At 45.4% G+C, this 22,744-nt stretch overlaps 2 protein-coding genes and 2 long non-coding RNA genes across 5 annotated transcripts in view; 1 reads left to right on the top strand and 3 right to left on the bottom strand.

The window, feature by feature from the left end:
• The window catches only part of FOXK2 (forkhead box K2), a 57,241-nt gene extending 56,181 nt beyond the window's left edge, over positions 1 to 1,060 (bottom strand). For both annotated transcript variants that reach the window (XM_027886053.1, XM_027886051.1), the window contains exon 1: positions 680 to 1,060. In XM_027886053.1, coding sequence (XP_027741854.1) covers positions 680 to 1,023 — 344 coding nt within the window. In that variant the 5' untranslated portion in view covers positions 1,024 to 1,060. The remainder of the gene's footprint in view (positions 1 to 679) is intronic.
• Positions 1,061 to 15,116: 14,056 nt separating this feature from the next.
• Positions 15,117 to 17,625, bottom strand: LOC114058577. Its single transcript, XR_003571481.1, has 3 exons — positions 17,438 to 17,625; positions 17,151 to 17,349; positions 15,117 to 15,264 (listed from the first exon to the last, which is right to left on the bottom strand). It is a non-coding gene; the product is annotated as an uncharacterized LOC114058577 (long non-coding RNA).
• A 12-nt stretch (positions 17,626 to 17,637) lies between these two features.
• Positions 17,638 to 19,567, bottom strand: LOC114058576 (zinc finger protein 692-like). The gene is made up of 5 exons (XM_027886069.1): positions 19,548 to 19,567; positions 18,806 to 19,009; positions 18,592 to 18,717; positions 18,178 to 18,303; positions 17,638 to 18,090 (listed from the first exon to the last, which is right to left on the bottom strand). Exons 2-5 carry the CDS (start codon positions 19,000 to 19,002, stop codon positions 17,982 to 17,984), a joined length of 558 nt encoding a protein of 185 aa, XP_027741870.1. The 5' UTR covers positions 19,003 to 19,009; positions 19,548 to 19,567; the 3' UTR covers positions 17,638 to 17,981.
• A 271-nt stretch (positions 19,568 to 19,838) lies between these two features.
• On the top strand, positions 19,839 to 20,708 carry LOC114058579. Its single transcript, XR_003571484.1, has 2 exons — positions 19,839 to 20,039; positions 20,541 to 20,708. It is a non-coding gene; the product is annotated as an uncharacterized LOC114058579 (long non-coding RNA).
• Positions 20,709 to 22,744: the final 2,036 nt, after the last annotated feature.

The raw sequence follows: 22,744 nt of genomic DNA, 5'->3' as shown, positions 1-22,744 counted from the left end.
AAGGCATTAAGGCTGTGTCACGGATGGCATGTGCTTTAAACAGCCACAGCACTCGTAACCTTTTTGGTATTTCTTAGTCAAGGCAGCTGAAATACACTAAACCAACACACTTTCACTTTTCCTACATGTGACTCCGAGCACAGATCGCTCTTTTGCAGTTCAACACACCCTTAAACGTCGCGGGCAAGGCCTCTCGTATTCCCCTAGAAAATCATTCTGCACAGACAGTTAATGTTTGGTAATGGCAAAGGAATGTATTACCGCTTAAAGCCCCTTAATACATTTGTTGTCACGTAAGGAAAACATTCGAAAACGCTAAGGCCAGTAGGAGCATTTCACGTGGACGGCTCGATTTACCCGTGAGAATAAACGCTGAAATCAGGCAAGGAAACCGCCACAAAAAAACCAGAACAAGCCCCCCCGCCACGTTCTGCCAGAGCACCGGGGGGGCTGCAGGACCCTGACGCTCAGCCCGGAGCCCCCCGAGGGTGCAGAAGCGCCCGGGAGGGTCCCCTGAAGGCCGAGAGCTGCGCCCGCGGTGCCGGCGGTGGGTGCGGGGGAAGGACGCGGGGAGGGCAGGGCGGCGGTGCCGGGCACGGCGCGGGGGGCCGGGGCCGCTGCCGGCCGTGCCCCGCCATGTGCCCCGCGGGCTGGGGCGGGCCCGGCCCCGCGTACTCACACTCGCGGCAGCTGCAGCGGCGGCGCCCCGCGCCGCTGGAACACGCCGTCCACGAACACGCCGTTCTTGCCGAGGCAGCGCAGGTAGAAGTCGCCCCCCGCGCCGCCCGCGGGGTCGCCCTGCGGCGGGGGCGGCGGCCCGTCCGCGCCGGCCGGCGGCGGCGGGGGCGCGGCGGTGAAGATCTCCAGGTGGCGGCGGGAGATGAAGCTGGAGTGGCCCATGCTCACGTCCACCGAGCCCTGCGAGGAGTTGCGGCCGATGGTCACCGAGCGCTTCTTCATGAGGTACTCGAACTCCCGGCCCTCCAGCCGCGCCACGGCCGCCGCCGCCGCCGCCGCCGCCATCTTAGCGAGGGACGAGCGAGGAGCGGCCCCGCCCGCACCGGCCCCGCGCCGGCCCCGCACACAGCAGGGAACGGGGCCGCGCGCCGGGCCTGACGCACGCGCGCGCTGATTGACAGCCCGCGCGGCCAATGGCGGGCCCGCACGCCCATGGGGCTATGGCGGCGCGGCCAATCGCGGGCGGCAACGGCCCCGCACGGCGCGGGCGCGGCGCGAGAGCGCTGGGGCGCGGCCCGGAAAACGCGGAGCGGAACGGCCCGCGGAGCGCGGAGCGGAGCGGATCGGGCAGCGCCGCCCTCCCGCCCGCGGCGGGGACGGGACGGGACGGGACGGGGCGGCTCGGGGAGAGACGGCGCTGCTGCCCGACATCCCCGCCCTCACGGGCCTCCCGCACCCGCGGCACGCTGCTGGCACCCCCGAGGGGCTTGTGACCCGGGCCAGGCACCTGCCCGCCGCCAGCGGCGCCCGCAGGCACGGCACCGGGCGGGGGGGACAGGGGAGAGTCAGGAATGGAATAAATGCAAGCAGACACACAGTGCTAAAGGCTGGGCACGAACCACCGGGAGAGTGCTGAGTCCCTTCTCAAAGTCAGCCTTAAAACAGACATATTATAATATATAATAATAATAATTTCGATCCTTCATACCCCTCTGACAGAGGGTCACCTTAAACCCAGACTAACTCGCCATCTCGGAGTTCTGTACCACGCATGGCGAACCAGCACAGCGCCTCACGCTCCCAGGTACGCCGGGCTGTGTCTGCACAGCCCTCCTCGGCTCAGCCCCAGTTTTCTCAGAACTAGGGCACAAAACCCGACACACTCCCAGACACCCGAGCGCTGGGTCCGTCTGTCCCTGCTCCGAGGGCGCGGCCACGGCGGGGACCGGCACGGGGGACAGCACCGAAACAGCCGGACCCCACAGCCAGGGGCACGACTTGGACATGAATACCACGGGCTACCAAACACACAGCGTTAACTGCACTCAGTTTGTCAAGCATCTGCAATGGAAGTGTTTTACCTGATCCAAATCCTCACTAACTGTTACAGGGACCAGGCGCTGCCAGAATTGAGAAGTAAACAGTTAAGAAACACTTGTGGCTGTAAACTGAGAGGAGGGCGCTAGAACATATTCATGCCCTTATACCAACATCACTACTGCAAAAACATCATGGCAGCAGAGCCCCCATGACCTCACGGGTTCTCCAGCACGGTTTGTGGAGAAGGGGGTTGTGTTGTTGTTTATTTGGGCGTTTTTACAGCACTGAAGCTCACTGTTGTTATTAATAAAAAATAAATCGCCCAGAGAAGCTGTGGCTGCCCCATCCCTGCAAGTGTCCAAGGCCAGGTTGGATCAGGCTTGGAGCAACCTGGGCTAGTGGAAGGTGTCCCTGCCCACGGCAGAGGGTGGAATAAGATGAGTTATAAAGGTCTCTCCCAACCCAAACCATTCTCTGAACTCAGTAGACACGAAACATTTTAACGCTTCCGACAGAACCAATCAACTCGTAACAACCAACCAGCGGCAAATTCGAAATTGAAACTTTCGGTTTCACACATTTGAGTCAACAGTTCTTCAACTGTACATCTATTTCATGTTTGCTCGGGAACAGAACACAGTGCCTGATCCCTGCAAAGGGACTGCAAACCTTAGTCCTACCCTTGGGATTGGACCAGCATTCCTTACACAATTCCATCCTGGTTCAGTCCGTTTATACAACCCCACACGCACATCAGATGCGGCAAAATATAGCAACAGTTTAGAGCTTTGGTTTCTTTTAAAGAAAACTTTAGTTCAATCTTGCCCACACTTTGGTATTTAGAGTCAGACTTTCTTCTATACCAACATATGTTTGGCACAGGAAATGTGGAGCATCAGGGAGCCAGTTATGACTCCCTGATTCTCAGCTTGTTTTTATCCCTTGGCTCTCTGGCTACAGAAATGTTGTTCCTGCTGCACTGACAATCAGGCCGGGATCCTGAGGGCCCTGCTGGCTCAGATTACCCAGGGATTGCCATCTCCTAACACACCCCCAGAGAGGGAAAACCAGTAGATTGGGAGAGCAGCCAGGTGAATTCCCACCAGGCCAGCAGCACTTTTCACCACCCCTACGGCTGCTCAGTTCACACCAGTTAAAGGCATTGCTGCCACTCCGGTGTTTTCAGTTATGTGAATCACAGCTTTGTTAATTTGCGTTAATTCATTAATAACATCCAGTACTAAATTCACCAAGCTGATATAATTGCTGTCCTGTTCATAACAGAACTGCAAGAACACAGCCATGAAATTCCTTTTTGAAGGGTCCCAGCACCACTGAGCTGCTCTGGGAAATGGGACTTAACACCAGCAAAAGGTCTGTTTGCCTTTTAATGACCAGCGCTGCAGAGCAAACACCAGATCCCATTGTCAGAGGCTCCACTCATTTCAAGAGGAAGGCTGAGATCTTTCTGCCCGTGTTTTTCTGAACTGGTGCAGATTTAGACACTTGGTGACCACACAAAGCCACAGGTACAGGTCACCCTGATCTACCCACGTGCAGGGGGCAGGTTCTTGAACAAAAACATCCCATTCCACATCATTTTTTCCCTGCCAGTCGAGTGTAAGCAAAAGGCCTTTTCCTCTCCCTGCTTTGCACCCACTTTAACTACTCAGGACAGAACCAAGTTACTGACTAAAATTTAATCCTCTCACCAAATTTCTGCAATTGCCACTGGCAACGAACAAGGTCTCAAAGCACTCCCTGTGCTTGGGGGTACTCAACTGTCCCAGAATCAAGTTTCTTGGGTTTTATTACTACACATGTACCCTGTGCTGAGGGCAATGAAGGGGTGCAGCAGCTTCTCAAGATGCACATTTTCCCAGCTCCAGAGCATGGAATACCATTAGAGGAACATGATGAATAATCAAGTAGATTAAGTGACCCTAATTGCTTACTTTGACACAACCAGCATTAAACAGCTTTTACAAGCCATTAGGAGCTATCCATAATCTTTTTATTACAGCAAGTGTCACAAGCTTCCAGGGAGATTTGATTTTTTGTTAAACAAAATCCTACAAAGTTAATTGGCAAAACCACTTCTCGGGAACGTTCACGTGTGATGGAACAAAATCAGCCCTTCAAACACCAGACCCTGCACAAGTGAATGAAAAAAAGATTTCCCATATTAACATCCCTGCACCTGACAGGCACATTTTTTTTTTTTTTCCACTCCCTAGGTGAGAAGCCCCTTGTAAGCAGTAAAAACAGCCTCAAACACACAGCCACATTTTGAAGTGATCCTGATAACCCGTCCTGGAGCTCCTCACATGCTCAAATTTAACGATGTGTGGAAGACCCAGCAGGACTCGTGCTGTGATTTAGTCATTTTCTCACAAGGGCATTTTGGTCAAGGGGAAAGTGTTAAAAAAGCATGGTGTAATTACAGCAAAATATTGAAAACAGCAAATGGTTGGGATGGTGGGGAGCTCCCCAGGAACTCAGCCAGTTCCTGAAGTGACTTTAACATTAGCAGGAGAAAATCAAGAGCTGTGCCTCAAACGTGATTTTGTTATTTTCCTGTATGGATGACTCTTTAGGTAATAGAGCTGGGAAGTGAAACACTCCTAAAAAAGCCTAAGACATCCAGAAGAACATGTTTTCGTAGGAAGAATGGGAAGGAAGGTGGAGAGAGCTACCTGAGCTGCCACATGTTAGCGTGCTGGTGACATTGGAGGGGAGGGGAACAAGCACTGTACAAGCCCAACCCACCCAGTGGCTCACTCTGTAGAAATGTTTAATTACCCTGTCCATCCTAACCACAATCTGCCTGGTTCCTGACACAACCCAAAGAACAGTCAGCATTTCTTACAAGTGCAAAGGCAGAAAGCTTCTGGCTCAGCAATCAGCCACTGACACAGAGAAGAATTACTTTCCTCCAGGTGGGGAACCCATCCAAAAACTAAGAAAAAAAAAATAATCAGGCCAGTTAATTCTTATCTGCAAAGAGCAATCGCACAAATGACCTGAAGGGGTTTGGGGAGGCCAGCAGGCAAGTGGCTCCACACTGGAACAGAGCAACTGTGGGAGTGACCAAAGGATAAAGCCACAGTGCCTTGGTGTGTTGAGAGCAACAGCAGACAACAAGAAAATCAAATACACACCTTGAACAGAGAGTATCCCACCCACCCCCAGGAGACCACTCCAAAAGGAACTCTCCATCCCCACACCACAAAGTGATTTTTAGAAGCTGCAGCTTATCTGGCAGAGGTGGTGCAGGCACCTGCAGGAGGGGAGTGCAGCAGTACCATGACCCACGGCAGAACTGGGGCTACAAAAACAGGAATAGAAGTTGTAGCTTGGTTGGCAGACAAAGGCAGATGAGGGGGAGTGGGGAGTGTAAGACAGGGCAGGCCAATGTATCAATAATTTACATTAATCAAAAGCAGACAGGAATTACAGAAATGTGAATCGACTACGTGAAACAGATAAGCAAAGGCAAATTAAAACCAGTATCAAGTGTAAAATAATAAGAATCAACAAGAGAAAGGGGCTTTAACACAGTTATTTTCATGACAGAGAGTTCTAATTGAGATTTGGCATTTCAGGAGGGGAGAAAGCCTTTGTCAAAATCAGTTTGGTTTGGGGTTTTTTCTGTTTGTTTTAAAATCAATGCCATTTGCTCAGCCAACAGAAAGCCAAAAGGAAAGGAACAGTGAAAAACAGAGACATATTTTTCTTTATGTCTGTCTCTGAAATATTTCTTGCTCTGTCCAACAGGGCAATTACAGAACTAAGCAAACTTCAGACAAGAGTTACTGAGATGCTGAGGTATGAAAAACTATTACACAAAGGTTTAGAAATGGCCATTGTTTGCAGCAGAGACGAGACAAATGGTACCTAAAAAATGTAACGAGGCAAAAGCACAGTGAGAACAACCTCATGTTTGTGAGATTCCTATAGGAAAACTGGCTGAAAGCACTCAAAAAGATCCTATAAGGAGTATGATGACAGCAGCACTATTTTTCACATCCATATAAAGTATTTAGCACTGTTTTTTTTTTTTTTTTTTATTGCATAGCCAAAGCATGAACAACTTAAAATAGGAAGTTTTCCACCCCTGTTGGAAGTTCTACAGCACAAGGACCAACCTCTGCTCTCTGTTTATACCCAACCTACCAACACTGCGTTTGTAGCACTGACAGAAGATGGAACTGCTTGAGAATCTGTTTTTTTTTTCCCTCAACTGGGTGTTGAGACTGAAACTAAGACTGCACATAAATGATCCAAACAACACCATAAAAGCACTTTAAAATGATTTAGACAAAAGCCCACAAACCAATTCTGTGCTGGATGGATTATGTTTGAGCCCTGTGCAAATCATGAGGTGTTCAAGCAACCTCCAAAAGGGCAGGGGGGAGAACAACAAACATTTCTGATAGGACAGACAGGAGTCTTTTCAAGATTCAAACTCACGTTAACATGTCTCACAGTATAGAGAGCAAGCACAGACCAGTCTGAGACCACTTTTTTTTAAAAAAAAAAAAAAAAAAGGAGTTGCTCAAATATCAAAACCAAAGTCCTTTTGACACGGGGAGGAAAGAAAAAAAAAATCAATAAAAAGCAACTTCTATCTACTGCAAATAGAACAGAATATTGAGGCAGAAAGATGTCACTTACTTTACACATTCACCTGGGTGGTGCACAATAAGCACTGTAAAGGTGCTTATTCCCTTGGGAGAAAACAGAACCACACGTGAGGAGAACAGTTCCCTTCTGAGGGTATTCAGAATTCCAGCACACAGACACTACCATTCATGACCAGAAGCAGCAAAATGAAGCTGAGTGTCAGCAGTCAAAGGCCACCACGGGGCTGTGTGAGGGAACAGCCAGCAGAGAGTCTGTGACCAGAAGCCACCGATGCTCAGAGACAATAATTACTGACAGCTGCCCACAGACAGAGCAGTAAATCTCTCTCTGCTGAGGACTCGGGTTCCTCAAAGCTCATCTCCTCTACCTCAATTTATTTGGCTAATTGGATTAGCCTGTGGTTAATTTAAGATGATATTCTCTTTTCATTTCAGTCCCAGAAAAGGAATGATGCAACAGACTGTATTCCAACCAGCAAACCACCAACCTGCCTCACAGTGAGGAGCCCAAGGTTCTGCCGCTGTTCCCGAGGGATTGGATTCCCGAGGGGCAGCCCTGCTGCCATGGGAACTGCCTGTTTGCATCCCCACAAAACTGGACACAGCAGGAGTGCCAAACAATTCCCAGGCAGTTTTTCCAGTTGCCACACTCAGCAAGGGGCTGTTCTTATGAAACCACTGAGCGAGGGGCACAAACGGGACAGGGAATCACAGAATGGACCCATCAGGATCATCCACTCCAACACCCAGTCCTGCACAGACACCCCAACAATCCCACCCTGTCCCTGAGAGTTATCCAAACCCTCCTGCAGCTCTGGCAGCCTTGGGGCCGTGCCCACTGCCCTGGGGAGCCTGTTCAGTGCCAACCACCCTCTGGGGGAAGAACCTTTCCCTGAGATCCAACCTGACGTGCTGTTCACTAAAAACCCAAAACAGTACAAGAAAAAAAATTTACTCAGCAAAAGTCATGGAAAGCCAACATGAACAGAAGCATTTCTATACATGTAATATATATATATGCACACACAATAATAAATAATACCATAAAATGCATTTAAATCATAAATAATACTATGAAAATGCATTTAAAGTTTTTCTGAGGATGGGCTATAGCCCGAGAGAAAAACAGTAACCTGCATCAACTCCACAGCAGAGCATATTCCTCAGCATCAGCTATGGGAGTTTTTTGACTTCTCATGAGCTATTTATGCCACCTGAAACTTGCTGAGTACAAAAGCTTTGCAGTTTGACTACTGAAAATGCAATATGTTAATACAGCAGCCATAAAACCTAAATATTCTGAAAAAAAAAAAAATCCAGCCATTTTTCTAACAGGATCCCTCAGATATAAACAAAACTGAAACCCATGAGTAGAAGTATTAGTGGGCTGCAGCTGACACACATACACATATTTCCCTTTCTCCCACAGGCAGAGCTTAACAACTGAAATCAGTCAACACTCATCCATCGTTATTAAACACTTTTAACTCAAAATATTTTTGCAGAACGCTTCTCCCCCCAAGAACATTCATTTTAGAAGCTAGCTGTAAATCGAGCTGCTCCACAAGCCCTGCCCTGCAGACCTGCTGTCCCTGCCCCAGGGCTGGTCAGTGCTGGCCATGACAGGAGAAGTTCAGCCAAACCAACCAGCAGCTCCGCAGCTTCATTAGTGTGTTGGCAGGCCCCGAGGATTCTAATGAATTTTTAACTTTCTACTAATCAGTTCCAAGGGACTATTTGTGTTTTCCCCCCCATCAGATCCCTAAAGGCACTTTTTCACTCAAATTGCCTTTATTTTACTTAATAAAGCTGGGTTGTTTGTTTTTTTTTTTCTTCCCAGAAAACACTTAGTAAGGAGTTATCTGCAGGAATCAAATTGATTACTGATGTAAGCACAATTCTGCAAACTGACCTGTGCCATGTGACTCAAGGCATTTCCTCTGCATGTGCTGGTGCAGAGCTCTCCAGTTAGGATTTTACTTCCAAGATTGGGGGCCCCCGTTGTGTCATTTCCCCTCCATTTTTTATTAAAGGAAAAAAGCAAATATAGGTAAGAACACGCTTCCCATAATTAACACCAGTAACAACCTTCAATTATTTCCACAGACAACATTTTCCCTTTGCAGATTTTCAGCTTTTTCTGAAAATCAGACACTTGTGGTTCTGTCTTTGCACAAACCTAAACATGTAAATGCAGCTGGAAATCTCACTCAATCATTAACTTTCTCCCTTTGTAAGGAAAGACCGAAAAGCTACGACTCCCAGTAATTCCTGAGGCAGGGATTTAGTGCACAAGAGAGGAAGAAAAATGTCACAACTGTCACTGAGTAAGACAAGATTAGGATGGATGTCAGCAGGGAAGGAGAAAGAATCACTGGACGTGCAGAAGAGGAACGTTTTTGTATCTAATGATACTTTTCCCCCCCTCTAATTCCCAATACAGAATTTTAAGTACGAAAATTATCCTCTTTGAGAACACCTGCTGCCATCTCACCATGAAATGCATCAACACTGCAATGCAGCTTGGAACTCACCTCTGCCATTTTACACAACAAGTAATCAGAATGTGAGACAAGTGAAGTTAGAACATCTAGTAGTTATCCTCACAAACCTCTTTTTCCCCCTCCTAATACCAGTCTGTGGATTTGGTTTGGAGGTTTTTTTGGAAAGGGATGAGACAGAGTGGGCAAGTGAAGAAAAAAGTACTTAAAAACAGCATTCTGGAAGCTCCTAATTTTAAGTTAAACCCTTAATATCCTCTTTCTAATACTAAACAGGCTTTAAATTTGTCACTGAAAGTAGGTATTATTTGCCTCAGATGCCAGAATAACTTGACATTATCATTTAAGGAGGTGGCTCAGCTTTTTCCTCGATGCTTTTCTGAATGACTACAAGGTGAGAAGGTATTTCACGTCACAGATAAATATTTAGCCAAGGGTTCAACCACAAGCCTGCATGTGGCAGTGTCATTTCCTGGGCTTGCCACCGGTTCCCAGGCTCCCAGCACCTCCCTGGTGCCGGCAGAGGCGCCTGTGACAGGGAACAAACCACATGAAGGCAGGGAGGGATTAAAGAACGGCGACACCGCCCTTGGAGGGGGAATTGAATTGCGGCAGCCAGGTGAGCTCCCGCGGCCAGCTCACCACCAGCCTCCAAGTGCTGTGCTATCAGAGAGCACTGGAGATAAATCCCCAGGGAAAGGGGAGTGCAGCAGCTGGGGGAGAGCTGGAACACCAGCCCTGGGCTCTGTTCCCTGAATAGCCAGACAGGCAATCCCAGCCTTTGGAATGAAGGGCTGACAGGAACACTCTGCACATTCACGGAGCGGTTTGAGACTTGGATTAGGGATCCTCCTCTGGCTATGGCTTCTGGAAGCTCTCCTAAAAAAATGAAAAGCACTTTTTCCTATATTTCCTATATTTATTTATCATCCACCAGTCTGAAAATAAAGTTATTTAAATCTTTATCTTATAAGCAGACTTCCAAAACATGCTGATTTAGGACTAGTTTAGGACTACATGACTCACCAGTTCTTTTTTGTGCACATTCATAAAGCACACCAGCAGCTGTCCTGATTTATGGCAAAGTTCCCAAAGTACAACCTGGTGAGGTGTTTGTGCTCAAATCTTGCCCAGGCTCAAAGCTGTGAGCCCAAACCACAATCAGGATGTTCAAGGCAGGAAATTCACTTCAGGGAATCGTCCTCTGCAACCTGTACTTTCAGCTGCCCTTCTGGAGAAGGAAAGACAAGTCATTTGGATCTTTTAAATATGCTGCAAAATAAATACTATCCACAAGTAGTTTTATTTAACTGGGGAATTTAAAACAGCACAAGGAGTATCAGAGCTGCTGTGCAGAGATTCAGTTTAAGTCATCCCACATCAAGAGGTGAATCACAAGCTAAACACGACTGAACTACACACTCAAAGCCAGGCTGAGTTTACCCTATGATGAATTTTTTTAAACTCCAACAGAATCCTACTAAAGTAGGGGTTTATTTCTTGCCACTGAAGGTAACACTTGTTGCCTTAGTGTTGCTGAGTGTTTGCATTTGAAAAAAAATAGGTCACGTCAAGAAGTGCTTTGAAATGATTGTTTAAACAAAGCTCACAAACACAGGTAAAATTCTTCTGCTGGGATGTCTCGTGAGGGCTGCACCAAGGTGGATCGGCCAGGAAGGAGCACAGAGGGAGAGCAAAGGGATTTGTGAAGAGAACCAGCAAGAGCAAGAATGAGATTCCACAGACACGTCAAGGATGTGGAGGTGAAGGGCAAGAACACACACTGACATCAGGGAAGTAGAATAAGCCTATTTTGAAAAACAATTACTTCTTTAGTTAGCTTTAAAATATCTTTAAAAAATCCATTTTTCTAGGAAAGTATATGCAGTTCTTCACTTGATCTGGTTGAAGCCAATAAACCAGTGTAACCAAAGTAAATAACACTCTATCTCCATACAAGATACCCTGATTTTGCAGTGTCTCTACCTCCTGAACACTCATTTACCAAACTATTTTTGCCCCTATAAGCACAAGAGAATTACAAACACCACACATAACAGCAATCCTGTAAGAAAGAATGCTTTACACAGTGTCTGTGCTCACCTCCCTTCAGAACATATCCTCTCTTAAAGCCCAAGAAAGGTCTTTGGGATACACCTTAAAACATCTCCACGTCACACACTGTCACCTAGAACAGGCAAAGCTATTCAAATCAGCAGTTGTAGCTGTGTAATTTAGGTGTCCACACGAAAGTACTTTAAGCATTCCCATACTGTCAGGTCATGTATCTTAAAAAACATGAATCAGGATCTTGACTAATATAGTAACAGTAAAAAAAAATAAAAAGGAAAACAGCAATGCAAGATGAATCCAAACTCCTGGCTCCCATGTTGTATGAAACAACATTTCCAAATTCTATAAAATACCTATTTTCAGAACCCAGCTAGCCAAGGCCACAAGTAACCTGATCCAAACCTGAAGTCAGCCCTGCCTGGAGCAGGGTGGATGAGATGACCCTCAGAGATCCCTTCAATCCATGTTAGTTCAAGATTTCATAACATAAACTGGAGAATGAGAGTGTGTTTGCACACACAAACACTTCCCTTCTTCCTTTCCAGACACCCTGGGCAGTCCATGGATACAACTACAGGGAACACGGCATGGAAAGCAGGACTACAAACAGCACTGAGGGGGCAGTTAAATACACACCAATATTACATTTATGCACAAGAACCATAGAAGAAAGTATTGACCCAAGTGAGGTGGGGAAGATGTGAGACTTCTCACTTATCAGCTCTACCTGATCTCAGCAGTGTCCAATTTATAGGTTGAATCCTCAGCATGGTGAAAACACAGTCCCCCCTGCCAGAGCTCTGACTCCTGTACTGGTGAGGAATCCCTCTGGAATTATAAATTACATTAATTGCTTCTGCTGAGACAGGGGAAAAGAAAGGAAGCAGGCTTGTCTTGACAGAGGTAACCACTCCAACCACAGAAAACGCTCAGCTCCACCATTCCTCTGTAACCCACGGCTCACTCACACAGCTCCAACTGAAACTCCACTACTCCCACCTTCCAAATTCCTCCTTTGATGCATTTTCCCTGCTGCCATCCACTGCTCAGCACTTTCAGCAGTGACTCATGAGAACACCCCAAACAGGTGGCTCAAGCTCTCTCAGGGTGCCTCGACTCGGGAGCCCCAAAGACGCGTCAGTGACGGGCCCAGCACAGGGAAACGTCTCCCGAAAGGAGCCCCGAGCGCCGTCTCAGCCATGGGGGTATTTCCTACTGGGAAATCACACAAACCATCCTGCCTCAGAAAACCTCCCATTTCAAATGTATTCCTATTTTACCACGAGATAAAACCCAAGATGATCTGCTAAGCCTGAGGAATTCGGAACTATGTTTTTCCAAGCAACCTATTCCAGCCTCTCACCTCAGCTCTAGTCCCCTCTCCAGGGGTGTCCGTGATGATCGACACAATTCCTTATTTCACCAAGAAAGCTGCAAGAGCTGCTTTAAATAATTTTTTGCCTCATGTTTTGCAGGTATTTTTACTACAAAAGGAAATCACAACATAGGCCAGACAGCCTTTCTGCCACAAGACACATGAAGTCCTCAAGTGATACAAAGTTATTTGAGCTAAGAGCACAGTTGTAATTATTGTGATTTTAGAAAATAATTTACTGTAAAGGCAAAATAATGGAAGACTAAATACTATGAAAACTGGTGTTACATGTTCCAGTTCTTTAGGTAACGGCCTGAAATTTATGTTCAACACAGAACCTGTCCTAACTTGGAAGTTTCCCAGTTTCCATACTTAAAAGAGTCACATTTCAAAAGGTTTGATAAGATGCAGTTTCAAGGAAACCAACTGGCACAGTAAAACCACTTAACAAACACAAAACAAAACCAAAATTCAGTGTTTGTACACTATAAATCTATATAGAATTTTTTCTCATTTTCATACTGTATTTTCCTGCCCTAAGTACTCAATATTGCCAAGAACAAACTTACTACATTGCTCAGAGTAATTTTTAATGTATCACTGGAGCAAGGGGGTAAATAATTCCTTTAGATTTAGTTCTGACATTTGAACAAGTTCCACAATTCCCACAGACCCACAGGTGCAGGAAAACCTCACTTTGACCGAAGCACAGCCCTTGTTCTTGTTCTATTCTTGGCACAATCGAAATCATTTCCATTCACCGTCCTGCAAAGTTCACTGGCAAATACTAAGGATAATATTCTGCTCTACAGAAGTCAGGTATTCTAAAGCATATGTTGATGCAGCAACCCAAATATATCATCCATCACATCATAACAGCACAAAAGGAAGTTTTTAAGAGTCTCCTGTCTCTTGATTTTTCTTCGGCATGAAGTACCAGTGTAATGGGGGGTCTGGGGGAAGCAGCAAGAGGGGCTGCATCGTGCAATATTCATGTCCTATGAACCACAATAATCATTCTATCAGTCATTTATCCAGCAAGTGCCCCTCAACACGACACATTTTAGGTATTAATCTACTGCCACAACAGTAAGTTGTTCACTAATACACACATCTGCAGTGTGCATTTACAGAGGCACAAGGAGGAGGCTGAACAGGCTGAGAATGCGGTGCCCACGTGCCCCAGAAGGGCAGAGCTCCTCCTGCAGCTGCAGATTCTTGTGATCTTGAAGACTTTAAAGGAAAAAATAACTGAAGGCTGAGTCCTCTTCCCTTCTCACCCTGATGGCACTGACAACCAAAAATGTGAGAGCACTGAAAGACACAAGTGTCACCAGACCTTTCCTGTGAGCCAGACAGTTACTCACATGAGGGAATGTTTGGTAGTCAAGGAAAAGCTGCTCAGGTGCAGAGCAAAGGGAGAACACAAACACAAAGGAAGTGGCATTTTCATTCTGAGAAAGAAAAAAAAATCACCCGCTCAATTTTTTTTTTTTTTCAGAGCTATCTGTGCGACGTTTGGCAAAAGATCTGTTGTTCATAAGGCAACACTGGATTTGGGTATTTCAAGAGCATCAAGATAATATTTCAGAGCAACAGTTTCTTACAGCCAGTGAAGTAGCTGATATAAAAAAATTGAATGTGGAGTGTAATGACCTAATTAGGGGAATTTCTCCCCAGAGAGAGGCTGTTCTAGTGTAAGATGATGGGGAAAACCCAGCTGGTTTGAAAACTGTAAGATCAAGACCTGAATGCTTTTGCAAGTGTGTGGTTGAAGAAAAAGAAACTCTGATCAAGAGACTGGGAGTTTCTGTCCTTGTGACAAACACACACTGAACACAGTCGTACTAACCTCAGCTTCTCAGCTAAAAACCCTTCGAGGATTACTCATACCTAGTAACCACAAAACAAATTCAGAACTGCCAACACTATTCTGTTGAACTTCAGTTACTGAAAGCACTCCACACTTATTTCATCTCTGTTAGAGAAGAAAATAATTAAGGGGTGTCACATATCAGCTCATGTATCGGCTTCCATGGCACCAAAAGCAAAAACTAAAGCAAGAGATCAAATTATTCAGTAACAAAATATATTTAGATAAATTACTCAGCAGCTGATCTCAATTACTCCTTTTCTCGAAGGCACCAACACAACACACTCTACAGTCCAGTATTTTTACCCAACATTTTTAAGGGTGTAATTAATAAACTGCACAAACAACTTCCAATACATTGAACAGGTTCAATTTGTTCCCTAAGAAAAAGCATTCCAGGAAACACTTTCAGATGGAAGCACTTGATGCTGCAACTGCCACTAGGACACTGTTTCTATCTTAAAAAATTTTGAGTTTTAAACAAAAGGTGAGGAACTTAGTCATTAATAAAACCTACAGACAGTTAATGAATTCTGAGCAATACCACGAGCATTTTGGCTTGGACTTTCTTGTTGCCCCTCAGACTCTCACAAGGGAAATGATCCACTCCACACACTTTATTAACATGAACATAACACAGTAAAACTTCGGGTAATTAGGTTTAATGTGCTGTTCAACACGTAACATGGAGTTTCATACAACTTACAGTTCACAACACCCTCACAGCAAAATCAAACCAGACCCCAAACTGCCCCAGTATTGTTATGCAAGAGCTGGATTTTCTTCTTGCTGCTCACCCTGAAAAGCAACACAATGAGAACAGTTACAAGGTGACATTCAAGTAGCCCAATATGAGATGTGTCTGCATTGCTTCGCTGAGCCTGTCTGGGCAGGGAGAGCACAGCAAGTTGTCCTGCTAAGCAGGTTATTTTTTATCAGGCCTTTTCCCCCCTCAAATTTCTTTTAAATGAAATCTAAGTTTCCCTTTCCTGCTTGCTAAGAAACTCCTCAGCTGTCCATGCCATTGTCGAGGCAGGGTAAGTCTCCAGCATTAACAGCTTGCTGGACTTTCCCTCGAGATTGTTTATTTGCTTTCCAAGGGAATTTCACTTCAGGAGAGCCAAGGACTGAAGCTGAGGCCTCCCTTCAAAGCTGTGGCTTCCCAAATCAGCATTTACTACTGACTGACACCCACTCATCCTACAAGTTTCAATCTTCCTCATCAAACTGTTGTGACAGTTATGAGTAACTATTTTGTATTTCTCTTCATTTTTTACTGAATCAAGGCCAAAAAAGATACAGTCCACAAAAAAATCCCAGCAAAGTCTGTTCACAGAATAACAGAATGGTTTGGGTTGGAAGGGAAGATCATCTCATTCTAACCCCCTGTTATGGGCTGTTCTATCATGAAAATCTGTTTCATTACCACAGGCACAAGTAAATGAATTTTTGAATCCCTATCATTTAAAGATAAGGATTCTTTCACTAAAAGAATCTTAAATCCTCCAAAGCTTCTTCAGAAAAAAAAAAACAAACAAACATTCAACTCAACTACTTTGACTCATCCCCTTTCACCTGGCAAGAGTCTTGAAGTCACTGCCGTTGACTCCCTCCCTGTTTCTCCACCAACTTAACTCTCTACAACAAGAGCAACTGCTGAAAGTCAATGGCATTGGGCAGGACTCCAGAAACAAGAGAGAAACCAAACATTAAACCACTGATCAAGCCAAGTTTAAGTGTTCTTGCTCCATTGTCTTTGATGCATCCAGTTCCTTAACAGTGTTTAGCCAGCCTAAAACCAGACTTGACAGTAAGAAGAATACAAGAGCTGCTTTGTGACTGTTAACTCAGAATGTGCTAATAAAGCACCTACAACAAGACCTCGTTCTTTTCCTGGCCCTTGCAGGCAGCACAGAATGAAAAAAAAAACATCTTTGGTAAAGCCCAAAACAACAACAGCAACAGGAAAATATGACACCCAAGTGCCAGGAGAGCAGGAAATACCTGCCTTCATTGCCTCCCTTCAATAGGAAGTGCAGTACCACGCCTTTAAAAACAAGAAGAAAATAAAGATACACAATAACATAACCACTGTTCCTTTCTGAAGAAAAAATAGCTACTATTTTCTACAGCAATTAAGAATTTTGCCCAGATTTCTAAAAACACTGAGCTACCAACTGAGTTTGGCCTTACTTTTAAGACCCAAGTTCAGCTACCAACATGACTGAGCAAATCACTTGGCCCTGTGGGGGCATCCCACAGCCCGTGAGAACCTCCACGACACCCTAACTGCTCTACTGGGAATGAAAACCAAACCCAGCCAAACCCCATTTTCTTCATAGTGAGGTTATACAACTGCTCCTGGTAGGTAAATATTCCCTGGAATCACATAGTGTGCCCTAGGATGTCCATTCTTATCTGTGAATCTCCTCATCCTCGGACAGCTGTTGTTCTTTAGCTTTACAGGATTACCACTGCACATGTGCTTGATCATTTTTCCAGCATTTCATGTACTCAGAGGGATGCAGCATCTTCACACAGACACGAGACTGTTCCAAAGCCTCATTACTTTACCTTTTAGGGGAACTGAAAGTTTTTCTTATGCCAAACCACCTTTCACAATACTTCTCCCATCTCAGAAGGCTAAAACAAGCAATCAATTAAACACAACCCCTCTGTCTCACCTGTATCAAATCAGTCCCAGGAACTCAATTATTGCTGCACTCCAGACTAAAATTACATTGCCAGTGAAAAATGCTCTTTTGAAGAACGGACTTGAATTTGTCAGCTTCATCAGCACTGGTGTTTGTTTTCTCCTGCCCTAGCTTCCAAGAATTCTTCTGGGCCACAGAACTGCTTGCAGAACCCCAGCTTGTTCACCTACTAAAATCAAGAGTAAGATGAATTAGCAAAGTCACAAGCAAGACCACAATGGGAGATGACAGACAAACAAACACGGTACTTGACATACTTCACCATCTCAGCCAGGGGTGTGGGCACACCACGCAATGCCAGGGCAGTGTCCTACGGCCTCTGTGTCCCTGCACACATCAGAAAACACAGTTTTATAAAGGTCAGAAGACTAAGACGTGGATGAAATTACAGCTTTTCAGTAACACTGTTGTGGATAATCAAAACCTAAACAAAGAGGAATGGACAAGCATACCTATTGGAGGCTCCTCTGATCTCAATGGGAATGCCTCAGTTACTGGAGACACTGCAGTAACACAGACCAGCAGCCGATGGTGGGGTGGCCTCGCTGAGCACAGCACTAGTTTTAGATAGTTTAACACATCACTCAGTGTGCAACATCACTCAGTCAACAACAAAACAGTTTTCTTCGGAGAAAGGGTAAAGCACAGGCAGCTGCACTTGCCTGGACACTGTACTACTGCAAATACCCAACTGCTGAGGAGGACACGTGGAAAGTACCGGCTATTTCCTTGTTCACTCGTGAACCTTGGACACAGCTAGGGAAGGCAGCCACTGAACAAGTGTTTTTGCTGTGTGAACCCTCACAGCTTTTCCAAAATCTCTCTGACGTTTCCCTCAGAAGAACTGGAGTATCTCTTACGCACCAAGACATTTCTAGATAATGAATCAGAGCGTGAATGACGTGAACTTCTGATAAACAAAATTAAACGTGATAATAAAACCGATCCAAAATACTTTCAAGTGCAAAACATGCAAAAAGACCAGAGTGTCACTAACGTGTCATCTGCCCCTGCCAACGCGCCGTCCCGGGGTGTCTCTCGCTCCTCCTTCACAGTCACGACTCTCATATCTCCCACTCCAGAACAGGCAGATTCTTTAGGCAGCTGGTCATTGTTGTCATACCTGCAAATACAACCCAAAACACTGACTGAAACACTTCTGCCAAAAAACTTCTGTCCCTGTTTCGTCTTCACCAGTGTCACGTGCTCAACAATACAAACAACAAAACTGACAGAAGCTCTTTGACAAAAAGTATTAAAAATCTTAAATTTTAATTAAATTATACTGCACTTTTCTTTTATATATATAACTTTCACCCTATGATTTTTAAATACCAGCTACAGTCTTTCAAGCAGTACCAAGAAAAACATTTCATTCACCCTTCCCACATAAAGAGAGGACAGTACTAACGTTCCATCTGCTGCTATTAAAGATGTGCTGCCTGACAAAGCTCTTTCTTCCTTCACAGTGATCCTTCTGATACCCTCAGGGAGGGGACAGAGCGGGGCTTTTGACAATGGGTCGTGGCTGTCATACCTAGCAAGGAAACACACAACTGGTATCAACACCCAGAACTATTTAGTTGACATTGTTAAACAGAGGAGTGCTGCGACAATGTACTCACAAGTCCAATAAAAACCCTGCAACTTCTGCATCGTTCCTGAAATCCAACTTCTCCTTAAGCGTCAGCCATCGCTCAATGTGACTGCCCACATAAATCCTCGTTTTCCCCCTTCTTCTATCAAGACTTTGCTTTCTCTTTTTCTTTTCCAGGAAGGACAACACCGGGGGCCTTCCACACCTCTTTGTTGGCAGGGACATGGTGAGCCTGGAAATAAAGGAAGGGCTTTAGTGAGGGGCAGCTCAGAAGAAGAGGTAATACCTCAGTGTTCTGAGCCACCACAGTGGGGACTGATGGGTGACAACCACACGCCTTTGGCTCCTCGGATGTCAAACACCTACCCCCGACAGGGGGGAAAAGCTGCTCACACAGCCCCTCTGGGGGGGGAGAAGCCCCTGATGCCACCTCTCCTGAGGGGAGGGAAAAGCCCTTCACACAGCTACCCCTGAGGGTGGGGGAAAGCCCCTCATACAACCACCCCTGAGGAGGGGAAAGGTCCCTCACACAGCCACCCCTGAGGAGGCGGGAAAGCCCCTCATACAACCACCCCTGAGGGGGGAAAAGGTCCCTCATACAACCACCCCTGAGGCGGAAAAAGGTCCCTCACACAGCCATCCCTGAGGGGGCGGGAAAGCCCCTCACACAGCCGCCCCTGAAGTGGGGACCAACCCCTAACGCCGCCGCGCCAGGCAGGGGGAGAAGAGCTCCTCACACAGCCGCCCCTGAGGGGGGAAAAGCCGCTCACACAGCCGCCACCGAGGCGGGGAGAAGAGCCCCTCACGCCGCCCAAGGGGGAACAGTCCCGCGTCGCGCCACCCCCGAGAGGCGACAAGTCCTTCCCCAGCGCCGTCCCCCGAGCCCTCAGCCCGTCCCGCTCCCGCCGCCCCCTCACAGGGTGCCCCGGGGTCGGTCCCGGGGTCGGTCCCTCACTCTGTCCCTCACATGCTCCCCCCGGGGTCGGTCCCTCACCCTCCGCGGTGCCGACCGAGGTAAACACGGGCCACGTGACCGGGGGGGTGGACACGTGACCGGCGGCGGCGCGCGCTGATGGCGCGAAAATCACGTGAGGGCGAGGGGGGGGGAGAATGGAGGGTTCGACGCCCGTTTTTTAAGGAAAACGGTTTAAAAGGGTTTTTTTAACGTTAAAACAGGGCAGTAACTATGGTCACTGAGGGAGCGGTCAGCGGTGCGCAGGTACAAAGTGCTTTCTGCAAGTCACTGAAGCTCAGAGGAAGAGGTAACGCGATATGTATTTTTTGAATATCCACTTGATATCAAACTGAAGTAAATGTGTTAGAATTAAAAATAAATAAATAAATAAATTGAAGTTTCCCCAAGCAACAATTCCCAGCAGGAGTTCTGTAAGTGTTATCTTACCTTCTTAAAGGCCAAGTCAGAGACAAAATCGGAATCGTCCCCTAAAGAGCAAAAAAAAAAACCAAAAAAAAAATGTTTGAAGTGTGACTTACCTGTTAAAATACTAAATCGGTGACACAAAGAGAAGGGAAATGCAGCGTAAATGTGGAGTCTCTGCTCTCACTGTGTATTAGAGCACACAGGCTGCATTGCACCAGCTCCTGGACACACATTGCATTTTTGAATAAACAAATAAAAATGCAGACCAGCAGCTGGCAATATTTATGGATAATTTTATCTAAACAAGAGAGAGAAAGTCATATGTATCAGTTTAATTTTTTTTTTGTTTTCATTTCTGTTGTTGGTTTTGGTACAGTCACAGTAACGAGTTGGCTCAAGAACTGGGACATGACTGAAGGCTGATAAGAAACATTTATTTCAATCTGCTGAATGAGCTGAATAACCAAAACAATTTTGGTTTTGTTTGGTGTCCAACATTTACATAACTTGAAAATAAAGAACTGAAGAAAAAAGCCATCATGTCCTGAAATCTATTTCAGTCTTTGTTTCATTTACAGCTACGGCACGTGAGCAGATTTTCATGGCACAGTTTACTGTGTGAGTTTATAGAGAAGTAAGTTTTAAAAGATTATTGTGGCATAATTACAGCTTCTCTCAAAATAGCCCAAATTCTCAGTGATATATGCATATAAAAAGAATATCTTACACTTCACTCTTTCATTGAAATATGAGATAATTCCTTCTCATTCACCATTATTTCTGTAAAATACTTACTTACTGATACTGTTTGCAAGTAAACAGGACTATTAAGAGGCTTTTCACACTTATTTCTTCTGTTTGCCTTCACAAATATAGTTATTGTCTGTCTAAATAGACTCACATTCCAAATAACAGAACTGTGTGAACCACCAAAAGCTGTTGTGTGCTTCAAGTTCCTGTTTGTCTTGAAATCATGGCATTACTTCAAGTCACTCTCTCTTCTTCCGTCAACTGAAAATCCTGGCTGTGCTACCACCTTTCTGCTGATGAATATTTTACTGTTGCTTCATTAGTTTCCAGGGCAAGCATCTCATCTTTGAGCTCCCAAATTTAGCTCCCAGCTCTGCACACAGCGATAATGTACCTCACAAACTCCACAAGCCTTCTGCCTCCTGAAGCATCATTTTCACTATAAAATGCCCTGTGTTGCTACAAGAGCCATCAGTAAACCCAGAAATGTGTTTAAATACCCGATTTTGTCTCCTGTTTTAGAAGTCTTTGTGAGCTGGGATTGAGGAACTGCTCCCTGGCAATGCCAATGCAGATTTCTTCGTATTGTAATTCATTTATCTGTGCAGCAGAGCAGAGCCCAAGCTGATCCAGCCAAGTGGCCTGTTTGCAGAATGCAAAGCTCAGTCCTGGAATTGGGATGTTCTCCCAGCTTCCAGTTATCTGTTATTTAAAGGCTTTGAAGACAAGAGGGTGAATCCAAAGCGTTCCATTAAGCAGGAGTGGGAAGACTTGCCCTCCATGAACTGAACCCCTTTCAGACACCTCTTGATATGTTTGGTTTCATAATGTTCTCCTGCAGGGAGTCTTCCCTTTGCTTTCTGAGCCATTTGTTACAAAAGTGTTATTTCTAGACAGAAAGGGATTTGTGACACTGGCACAGAGTCCCATATTTCCACGTTCCAGTGAAATACTGACACCTCATTGAAAACACAGCACGGCAGGGACATTAATACCCCCCCCCCAAAGACAAACTCTCCTCTTTCATAGTTTTAACCAGTCCGTTTCTAACCTGAAACAGAATCAGTGGCAACTATTTAATAATAGAAATTATAATAAAGCTGCAAACCACAAATTTTATCCCAACAGGATTCATTCCAGCAAGAGTCTTTGCTTGTGTTGAAGTCTAATGAATTTTCAGAACGTGCCAATTTGTTAAGAACAGGTTATAAAAGATAAAATGACACTCAGCTTTCAAACAGCTCATTTCTAAAATGAGCTCACAGTCATTTGGGCTTTCATGATACAACACAGGAACTGTTTTATTCTGAAAGATTTTAAGAAAAATGAAGTTTAGCAAGACCCGCATTTCATTCCACCTTGATCTGTGTAAACCAAGTAATATCCAAATAGGATTCCTTACATTTATTGGTCACTGCTGGAGATGATTCATGACATTTAAATTCTTTCACAGGAGTTTCATAGCTTGAGTCTTTCATCGAAGTTATCATCATATCTGCAAAGAATTAATAATTTTTATATTAAAAAGCAACTCAGTTACGCTGTGTAGTACCTAACATGCAATAAAGCTTTCGATGCAGACAATACACAGTAAAAAAAAAAAAAAAAAAGCTGAACATTCAAACAAACCAATAAGCAAATACATTTTTACTAGAGAAAAGCGGCATCTCTGACAATATATTTGTTTCGTGTTTCCTATTTTTACTTTCTCCCCCTCACCATCTGCCTCTGTTCTGCTTTCCCTTTCAAAAAGCATCCACCTCGTTCAGCTTCACTCGCTCCATCACAGGATTCAGGCTGAATAGAAACAAAATTCCCAACGGCAAAGCCACAAAA

This window comes from Empidonax traillii, unplaced genomic scaffold, assembly GCF_003031625.1.
Source record: "Empidonax traillii isolate 1590-97213 ecotype Southwest subspecies unplaced genomic scaffold, ASM303162v1 scaffold177:size1754471, whole genome shotgun sequence".
Taxonomy (NCBI): Eukaryota; Metazoa; Chordata; class Aves; order Passeriformes; family Tyrannidae; genus Empidonax; species Empidonax traillii.
The sequence above is the reverse complement of the archived record's forward strand: the minus strand, read 5'-3'. Positions and strand labels throughout refer to the sequence as shown.

Excerpts from the sequence above, each read along its gene's own strand:
- LOC114058576 (XM_027886069.1), bottom strand. The coding sequence starts at position 19,002 with ATGTCCCTGCCAACAAAGAGGTGTGGAAGGCCCCCGGTGTTGTCCTTC. Across the intron at positions 18,718-18,805 it reads GCAGGGTTTTTATTGGACTT|GTATGACAGCCACGACCCAT; the intron begins GTGAGTACATTG and ends TTTCCTTGCTAG. Across the intron at positions 18,304-18,591 it reads TTAATAGCAGCAGATGGAAC|GTATGACAACAATGACCAGC; the intron begins GTTAGTACTGTC and ends TTGTATTTGCAG.